General features: G+C 35.7%; 1 protein-coding gene across 4 annotated transcripts; it reads right to left on the reverse strand.

Moving 5' to 3' along the window:
* Positions 1-3,417: 3,417 nt before the first annotated feature.
* LOC110609469 (alkylbase DNA glycosidase-like protein mag2) lies at positions 3,418-10,466 on the reverse strand. Of its 4 annotated transcripts, none has more exons than XR_006349985.1 (3): positions 9,455-10,466; positions 8,502-8,570; positions 3,418-3,680 (listed from the first exon to the last, which is right to left on the reverse strand). XR_006349985.1 is itself a non-coding variant. In XM_021749054.2 (2 exons), exon 1 carries the CDS (start codon positions 10,341-10,343, stop codon positions 9,486-9,488), a length of 858 nt encoding a protein of 285 aa, XP_021604746.1. In that variant the 5' UTR covers positions 10,344-10,464; the 3' UTR covers positions 8,664-9,084; positions 9,455-9,485. The 4 variants fall into 4 exon arrangements, 1 of the variants encoding a protein (XP_021604746.1); XR_002487047.2 differs by lacking the exon at positions 3,418-3,680 and adding an exon at positions 8,962-9,084 and having other exon boundaries at positions 8,496-8,570; positions 9,455-10,464; XR_002487048.2 differs by lacking the exons at positions 3,418-3,680; positions 8,502-8,570 and adding exons at positions 8,664-8,853; positions 8,962-9,084 and having other exon boundaries at positions 9,455-10,464.
* Positions 10,467-10,575: the final 109 nt, after the last annotated feature.

Consider the following 10,575-nt stretch of genomic DNA (forward strand, 5'->3'; position numbering starts at 1 on the left):
AATATTATCTAATTCAATCTGATTGCTGTCTCTTCTGGCATTAGGTTGCTCAGTAACACAAATTAGGAAAAGCAACAATGTTTGATTTTTTTTTATATGGAATTATTGTATACAATAATATTAAAATCCTTTAAAAAATTAATAATTTAAATTATCTACTTAGCTAATTGGAATTTGGTGGGAATATATTTTGGTTTCCGATTAATTAATTAATTATTAAATTAGATGACTTATCAAACAAATAGGAAAAAAAAATGTTATTAATCTAATGGACAGTACCTGTCCAAATTGCCAGTTTAGTGATCAGTCTCTGTTTTCTTTCCTCTTTTGGTCAATTATTATTTGATTAATTTTACTAATCTCTTAAAAATTAAATATATTATAAACAAATTGAATTTGAGAAACACAATACACCTTCAGGGAAATTGATATATATTTAAATATATATTTAATCAGTTAAAAAAATATTTTTTTTCTCCTTTTTTTTTAAAAAAAAAAAAAAGAAAAAAGAGGTCACAATTTGTTCCACAATTGCATCAATCAAGATTTTTGTTTTTTGGATGCATCAACGCAGATTTTGAGTATTGCTTTTTTATTTATCACTTTAATGGTTAATTAACGATAGTATTTTATGATTATTTTATCTATAATAAAATAATTTTATGTAATGAAAATAATTAAAATATGAAATTTATGTATTTCATTGCACCTTCCTGAAAATTTCAGATTTTTTTTTTTTCAATTATAACTGAAAATTAGTGGCTCCTAATTTTAATTAAGTTAAATATAATCGATTAAAGTTGGGTAAAACTAAAATACACTTGTAAATATAAAAATAAAGAAAGAAAACAGTGAGAATTTTAACTTTGAATCTTTTTGTATTGAAGAGCTTAATCTTACATAAGTTTTATGAATAGATCTAATGACGTGATTAGTTAAAGTGCTTGGGTTTGAAGAAAACAAAAGAAGAATACGTATGCAAGCGTACGAGAGGGAGCATATAATCAAACACTACAAAAGCAAGTCTCCAATCTCCGCCCAAGAATGTGTGCGACGTCGACAATGAAATGGGTATGAGTCAGTCAACTTGCCTCTCAATTATACAAAAGGATTAAGAGCACTACCATCCATCATAGCTTTAACATTACACGAGCTGTCCATTGTTCAGTGAGGCATGAAAGCAAACAGTTGTGATGCGTCCATTCTATGTCTGGTGCGCTATTAGACAGTAATGGGAAATAGCTCAGTTTCTAATGCACTCATGAGGTTAGAACCAATCCCTATTCCCTCCAACACTTCTCATCACTTGATAGTTGGCTTCACTCAAAAAGGATGCCTTTGGTTGTACACTAGGATTCAGGACTCCTTTGGGTGAATGCATGTGTGTTTTTGTCTGTTCTTGCTATACCCTTAGAGGGATTTTTTTGGATAAATTTCAATTTGGTCTTAATAATTTAGTGAGACTTATATATTAGCCTTTATATTTTTCAAAACCCACCTATTTAATTCTTATAATTCTTAAAAAAAAAAATCAATAAATTAATTTATGCCGGGAGAAACGCAGAATTAGGATTTATTTATGTATAATATCTAAATTAATAATATAGGAATTAAATGGAATAAAGAAAACTTATATAAATAAACTCTTTAATTATATTTTTTATAACAAAAGCTGATAACATATCAAATATAAGACTCTCAACTATCAGATACGTATTCATGATCTAATTAGATTAATCTTGATAAGAACCGAGTAAGTTTAGCACAACTTGATTCGACCAAGAAATAAATACAAATTTTTAATACGATAATCGACTTGATTGATTCTTGTAAATCGGATCAATATGACGCGAATGAATAAACATGATATAGATTAATCGATTCTATGTTTATGAACAGTCCGATACATCTACTAAAAAACTTTCATATTCAATCTGATGGATGTGACGCAAGGACTAACAAGATCAGATACATATATTCTTAAACCAACCCTAATTAGACATTCTTGACTTTCCTCTAAAATTTCACACTTATTCTATTTTAGAAATTTTAACTTAAACTAAAAACTATCTATTAACTCTCCAACCACTACTCTCCAAACTATTAAACTCTTATCTAGATTTCCATATTTGACACACTCTTCGAATCACAATGTTTTTGAGTTTTATTTATTTTTAAAATTATAAAAAATTAAATTGGTGGTTTTAAAAATATAGAAAATATATAATAACTAAATTTCAATACATTTTCTTCAAAAAATTACAATTTAATTATGTAAAAATTTATTTTATCGATTTTAAAAAATATATTAAAATATTTTTAAAATTTTAAAAGAATTAAAAGTTAGTTCATGTTGATAGATTTTTAAAGTAACACCGTGATCTTTAATACTTCAAAAAGGAGAGAAAAAAAATCATTTTCAAAGATTACTCTTATTTTTTATAAGCGAATAACTAAAATAATTAAAGACATTTTAAATTTTTTTAATTTTTAATGATTAAAATTAATGAAAAAAATTAATAAATTTTTTAAATTATTTTAAACATTTTAATATTTTTTTGAAATTTAAAAAATTAATTAATAAATTTATTCATAGCACGTAAACTAAATAATTATCTTATTATTTTTTTAAAAGGATAGAAGTGTCATGTAATTTACAATAATAATAATAATAATAATAATAAAAACTATTCAACCTTTTATAGGTAGGCTAAATTTCCAGCATGGTACTTCACTGTATTGGATAAATTTAGTTTGTTAAACATCTATCAATTTCTTAACAATGATTCTAAGTAAAATAATTTCACCTTATTCCATTGGTGTCAGATATAAAAGATGATGCAGACTCCAATATGTCACACTTTAATGGTAAGACTTAAAGAGAGATGATGAAGAAAAGTGTAATAATTTTATGATTGCTTTCAAATCATATGTGCAGACGAAATACACTTCAAATCCCTCAAAGCTCATTCCATTTGCTTTTCTGAATAATCCTTTATGAATCATGCATCTTCCACTGATTTCAAACTTTTTATTATACATTTCACTAAATTTACTTTGTTTAATATTAAAATCATATATCTCAATCACTATTACTTTTTCTTTATAAAAAAAAATTCATTTTATTCGATTCTGATCCCTTTCAAGATAAAAAGTTACCAACTTAAATTATAAAGAAAAATCCAGCTACTAATAAGAATTGATGTTTGTACATATTTAATTTAATTCCACAGGGTAGCTAAGCTGTGTGTTGTCTTGTGTTAAATAAGCATCTAAGAGAATGAGGCATGTAATCTTGTTCTTAGCTTTGGAAGTATAGATAGGGTACAAATTCTGATGCTTGTTTTTCAACCATGCTATGCTCTTGAGTCATACTACTCTGTTGCCATTTTCTTTTTTCGTCTTTTAACTTGATTATGTTAAATTTGGCAATTTATTAAATATTTTCTTAAATAGACAGAAAAGATAAATCCAAAACAAGAAGACGAAGAAGGAGAAGAGGAGGCAGATAGTTGAAACTTCACCTTCAATCCCAAAGTAAAATGTCCCAAATTCTTCTAATTCATACATATCCTCTTCCTCCTAACTTGATTCAAGAAATAAGATATGCAGGCAATAAATTATAACACAAACTCGCTCTCTTCAGATAGTTACCCTTCCTTGGGCATGGCAGCAAACAATGTTAAAAGCTATTTCGTTTTATTGATTGTAGTTGTTATTTTATATTGTTTATCTAAACTGTGTCGTTTTGTTTAGATTGAGTTGTTTGTATGCACATGCTATGCGTGTGACTCAGTTTGGTATAAACAGGAAGCGATGCTTCCAGAACTGGACATAACGTCATTTTTCTGATTTTAAATAAAAGTTCTCATTTTCTTCCTCTCTCTCTTCTGTTTCTACACATGGTATCAGAGCGCGGTTCCTAACTCACGCCGGCGCGTCGCCGGTTGCATAGGAGAGATCCTTGGTTCTTTCGATAGATCTGGTCATGGCGAGCAATAGCAAGGAACAGAAAGGGACTGGAGCTCCAGAAAAATTGCAGATCGCGAATGCGGGGATGGGAGACCCACTGAGCCTTCAAACATCCGACCATCCAGGTATGAGTCTCGTTTCCGCACCTCTTGTAGGAACTAATTTCAGATCTTGGAGTAGGGCCATTAGAATAGCCTTAGGAGCCAAGATGAAATTAGGTTTTGTCGAAGGCACTACTTCGGCACCTAGCAAAGACAGTGAAGGTTATGAACAATGGAAAAGATGTGACTTCATGGTCACATCTTGGATTCTCAACTCCATATCTAAGGAGTTAGTCGATGGTTTCATATACACCGCCTCTGCCAGAGATCTCTGGCAAGAGATCTGTGAGAGATTTGGAGAGTGCAATGGTCCTATGATCTATGAGTTACACAGGAAAATGTCTCTCATCTCCCAAGAAAACCAGTCTGTATCTGTCTACTTCACTAAGCTGAAGAGGCTGTGGGATGAGCTTGGGTCAGTCGAACCTCTTCCAACCTGCACCTGTGGAGCCTCTAGGGACATAGCTGAAATAACAAACAGGAATAGGCTCATGCAATTCCTAATGGGCTTGAATGAGGCCTTTGGGTCTGTGAGAGATCAGGTATTGGGGATGGACCCTTTACCTACAGTAAACAAGGCATACTCCATGGTTGTAAAATTTGAGTCTCAAAGGGAGATTCTGGGGGCAATGAATGACAACTCAGAATCTCTTGCCTAATTAAATAAGGCTCAAGCTCAGAATTTGTCCAGACCAAGGAGGCCTGAGGTCAAGAAGGGCCACTGCACCTTCTGCAACATGGATGGTCACACTCGAGAAGGGTGTTTTAAGCTGATTGGGTACCCTGATTGGTTCAAGGGTAAGAACAAGGCAGGAACCCAATCTTTCAAAGGAAATAGAAGCACCAGAATTATGGCTGCTTTTGAGGGCAACAAGTCAGAAGAGGATAATCCTCTGGAATACCTGGACACATCAGGTAAAATACATGAATTGACATCCATGCTGAGCTCTTTAAAACAAGAAGTCTCCCAGCTTGTAAAAGGGAAAGGAACTCTTGCCCCAAGCACATCTCATGGATCTGAGGCACATTTCATGGACTTTGCAGGTAAGTCTACTGTCTATAACACTTGCAATGCACATATGCAAAATGTATCTAATTGGATCCTAGACACTGGAGCCACAAATCACATGTGTTCAGACAACAATCTGTTCACCACCTTACATCCACTACACAAGCACATATCTGGAAAGCTAAATCTCTTTGGAAAATTGATTTTAGATGATGTTCTTTACATTCCACACTTTCAATATAACTTGATTTCTGTTGGTCAATTAATGAATAGCCATGGCTACTGTATAGTAATGTGGAAAGATTATTTCCTTATACAGGACCCACTGAATAAGAAGGTGGTGGCCATAGGCAAGAAACAAAGAGGCCTCTTCAGGCTGAACCAAATGAGCTTTTCTCATTCTGATGTAAGGAATTGTTTGTTTGAAATCATGAACTCTAATGCTGATCTTCACAGCTTTGTAAATAGCACTTTCTCCCAAATGGATTTGAATAAAGAACATTCCATGCAACTTGAGCAGACACATAAGCATGTAGTGACCATGAATGACATGCATGATAGACTAGGGCATGCATCAGTAGGTAAGCTCAAACATGTTAAAGGCATGAACATCAGTAATGAGGCTATGAGATGCTGTCCTGTTTGCCCCTTAGCTAAACAAGCCAGATTACCTTTTCCCAGAAGCCACACCTTAGCCTCAAAACCTTTTGAATTGGTCCATATTGACATATGGGGCTATATAAGACTAGCTCTATCACTGGAGCTAAGTTCTTCCTCACCATTGTTGATGACTATAGTAGGGCTGTATGGACCTTCATGATGCACTTAAAAAGTCAGGCCTTTAGCTTGACTAGAAACTTTATACACATGGTAGAAAATCAGTTTAATACTACCATTAAAGTCATTAGAAGTGACAATGGAGGGGAGTTTCTAAGCCATAATTATAGTTCTCTGCTTATGAGCAAGGGAATTAAGCACCAAAGATCCTGCCCCTACACTCCACAACAGAATGGAGTTGTAGAGAGGAAACGCAGACACATACTTGACACTGCTAGAGCCTTGAAAATACAATCACAAGCCCCAATTCATTTTTGGTCAGAATGCATTTTAACTGCCACCTACCTCATTAACAGAATGCCTATGGAGCATTTTGGTTGGTCCACGCCTTATGAGAGGCTCTATGGGACCCCACCTGACTATTCTCACTTGAGAAAGTTTGGTTGCTTGTGTTTTGCTACTTCTGTGGGAATTCAGAAGGATAAATTTCAAGAAAGAGCCATTAAGGCTGTGATGATAGGGTATGGCAGCACACACAAAGCCTATAAGCTTTATAACATCAATGATAAAACCTTCTTTATTAGTAGGGATGTTATCTTTCATGAAAATATTTTTCCCTTCCAAGATAGCAATCGGATTGAAAATCATGTGCTTCCTATTCCTGTGATTGAGAATGATTGTCCTGTTGTTGAAACCTGTCCATCTGGTCACACCAGTGATGACCTACAGAAACATCCTTCAGTTAGAAGGACACAAAGGCATAGACAAGCCCCTATCTGGATGCAAGACTATGTTGATTCCCAGCAAATATCCTTTATGACCTTCCATCCTCTACATCAATTTTACATTTGCAATGTCAACAAGGCTTCTGAACCTTGTACTTACACTCAAGCATCTAAGGATGCACATTGGGTTGAAGCCATGAAGCAAGAGCTTCAGGCCCTGGAAAATAACAGCACTTGGGTGCTCACTAATTTACCTAAGGGAAAGAAAGCAATAGGCTGTAAATGGGTCTATAAAGTGAAATTTAAGTCAAATGGGGATATAGAAAGATATAAGGCCCGGCTGGTGGCCAAGGGCTACAACCAGATTGAGGGGTTGGATTATAAGGATAGATTTTCCCCCGTGGCCAAACTTACAACTGTAAGAGTTTTGATTGCTCTTGCTACCTCCAAACAGTGGCCTATTTTTCAATTGGATATAAACAATGCTTTTTTACATGGTAATCTTGATGAAGAGGTGTACATGACACCTCCCCAAGGCTATCACAAAGCTCAGCCAGGGCAAGTTTGCTTGCTTAAACGGTCCTTATATGGGCTTAAACAAGCCTCCAGACAGTGGAACATTGAATTTACCACTTTTCTGAAGGGTTTAGGCTTTGTGCAGTCCCCCCATGATCATTGTCTCTTTACACAGCACACTGATGTTTTAACTTTGATATTGCTTATATATGTTGATGATGTTATTTTGACTGGAAACTCCATTGATGCCATTACTGAATGCAAACTTGCTTTAGATTCAAAATTTACTATCAAAGATTTGGGACCCCTGAAATATTTTTTGGGACTGGAGGTTGCTAGATCCTCTCAAGCAACTTTACTCAGTCAAACTAAGTATATTTCGGACATATTGAAAGATGCAGGCATGTTTCATTGTAAACCTGCCTCTTGTCCTTTACCTCAAGGATTGCATTTATCTCCTGATTCAGGAGAGGTTTTTGATAAACCTGATTTATATAGGAGACTGATTGGGAGGCTCCTTTATGTTAATCTCACAAGGCTTGATATATGTTATGCTGTGCAACACTTGAGTCAATTTATGAGCATGCCCCGAAAGCCTCATTGGGAGGCTGCTTTACATGTGCTTCGCTATCTTAAGGGCTCTTTACATCAGGGGCTTTATTTTCCTGTAAGTACTGATTTATCTCTAAATGCCTACTGTGACTCTGATTGGGCAGCTTGCACTTATTCCAGAAAGTCACTATCTGGATATTGCATATACTTGGGCCCTTGCCTTGTCTCTTGGAAAACAAAGAAACAGCCTACTGTTTCTAAGTCCTCAGCTGAGGCTGAGTATCGTGCAATGGCTAACACTGTGTGTGAACTCCTCTGGATTAGCTATATTTTGCAGGATTTGCAGGTTCACATCCAATTGCCCATTCCACTGCACTGTGATAACAAAGCTGCCATCCACATTGCTGCCAATCCGGTTTTCCATGAGCGCACGAAGCATATCGAGATAAATTGCCACCTGGTGAGAGATCAACTTCAACGGGGATTTATATTACCTCACCATGTCACTACTGAAGAACAATTGGCTGACTTATTCACCAAGGCCCTACCAGCCTCCCGCCATAGCACATTAACCAGCAAGTTGAATCTTCTGCCTCTCCCAGCTTCAACTTGAGGAAGGGGTGTTAAAAGCTATGTCGTTTTATTGATTGTAGTTGTTATTTTATATTGTTTATCTAAACTGTGTCGTTTTGTTTAGATTGAGTTGTTTGTATGCACATGCTATGCGTGTGACTCAGTTTGGTATAAACAGGAAGCGATGCTTCCAGAACTGGACATAACGTCATTTTTCTGATTTTAAATAAAAGTTCTCATTTTCTTCCTCTCTCTCTTCTGTTTCTGCACAAACAAGGCACTGATACATCAGCATTGCCTAAACGGATCGTTATCAGTAAATATCAACTTCTTAACGTGATTCCACTGCATAAATGGAAGTGGTGAACAGTAAGCAATTCTACTTTCCAAGTAATTTATGACCTTATTACCCAACAATCATCAAAGAACATTTCACACTAGAACAACTGAATTCTTGAATACATGCTAACTTTGATAACAGAGTTTTGGCCTCAAAGAAGAAGATAAATCCACGCTGGTAAATTTACTTGCATATTCCTGTAAAACAATTAATATATCACTACTGATCCTAGCATTTCTTAAGGATTTCTCAGCTCCAAAGCTCTTACTTTCTGAGTTCCATCAATACCTACACACACCTTATATAATCCAATGACTAATGTAATATAATTCCAACAGTCTTGTACAAATGAAATTCAGATGGAAAATATGAATTCAAAACTGGACTAAAGCATACCATATAGTTGGAAAAGCAGATGCCACCAGCAGCCAATAACTGGTTTGCACACATAGATTGAACCGAAATTTTTGACACCATTAAACTCAAATTTGATCTTACATGCCATAGGAAAGACACCACCTACAAGGTTACAAACATCTTCCTTATAAGCAGTGTTTCAAAACTCACAATGTCAAGTATTATGCTTAAGGCATTGCTTCAGTGGGTACGGTTGCAACGTAGTGTGATACCCAGAAACAGAATTCATTTGTTTAGCCTAAAGACAGTTTGCACTACAAATAGCTGTAAATTTCATAATCCAAGTTGAGAACAAGTAACAATTGTAAGTAGAAGGATTTGCCATTCCATTTAAACAGACATAGAACAGTGAAGTAATTCCACATGTATCCAAGGAGAAAGTGAAGCTTGAAATATTAAATTTTACATTATACAGATGGTCATTACTAATCAGTTGCAAGAATCAGGCCTAATTTAAAGCTCGCATGAATACCTGATTTTTACAGCTTCACTTTTTTAAGGCATTAGGACTTTTTCGCCACTTTATTAGCCAATGACTTGGCTTCCATTAGCCTCCACATATACCAAGACCCAACAGACCTGTAAGGCCTCCATTTCTCACAAACTTGCTCCATTTGCAATGGCTGCGGCAACTCCTTAAGCCCATACAAATTCTGCACTCCTTTCCTCACACCAAGATCACCCACCGGCAAAACATCAGGCCTATGCAGCGAAAATATCATAAACATGTGCACAGACCAGACCCCAATTCCCTTAACCGCAGTCAGGCTAGTTAAAAGCGTATCATCATTCATTTCAAGAATTGATGAATCTGATAAAGACCCATTTCTGAAATTGTCTGCTAGGTCATGGAGGTAGCTCGCTTTTCGACCCGAAATTCCAATTTCTCGGAGCTGAAGGGCAGATAGCGATAAAACGTTCTCTGGCAGGACCCCAGTTTCGCCACCACATAGGGTGAGGAATCTAGTGTAGATTGATTTGGCGGCATTAGGGGCGAGTTGTTGATAAAGGATGCTTCTTGCTAGAGATAAAAATGGTGGACTTTGGGAGTCAAATGTGGGTGGCTTATTGGTGTCTATTAGAGTTGAGAGGAGAGGATCTGAGTTGCGCAAATGTTCAAGGGCGAGGTCGATCTCACCTTTGACCGATAATGATTTAACAGTATACAGGGGAAAGGAGCTGGCACCAGTAGTTGTGGTGGTTGAAAGCTTTCGGATTTTCCGTTGCCGGTATGGGATTTTGGAGGAAGAAGAACAGGGGATTAAAGAAACCTTTGCGGCGGCGGCGGCGGCAGCGGATTCTGGAGTGGAGGAAGGTTCTACTAGAGAACGAGAGTGGGATCGAGTTCTGGGCTTACCCATCAGAGAATGTGATGGTACTGTTGAGGTGATGGACAAATTGTAAAAGTGATCGATCGACCCTTTCAAAAACGGCTTTTCAGCTGGGTTCGTCGTTGACCGTTGTTGGACACACAGTTAGTTAAGGCATCGTTTGGTTATGTTTTTTTAAACAAATTTATTTTAATTTTGATATAAATAAAAATAAAAAAATACTACTGTATATAGCTTTATTTTCTTTTGATTCATTTTAAAT

Source organism: Manihot esculenta, chromosome 2 (assembly GCF_001659605.2).
Source record: "Manihot esculenta cultivar AM560-2 chromosome 2, M.esculenta_v8, whole genome shotgun sequence".
Taxonomy (NCBI): domain Eukaryota; kingdom Viridiplantae; phylum Streptophyta; class Magnoliopsida; order Malpighiales; family Euphorbiaceae; genus Manihot; species Manihot esculenta.

What these genes read in the sequence shown, in the direction of transcription:
- LOC110609469 (XM_021749054.2), bottom strand. Translation starts at nt 10,343, where the DNA reads ATGGGTAAGCCCAGAACTCGATCCCACTCTCGTTCTCTAGTAGAACCT.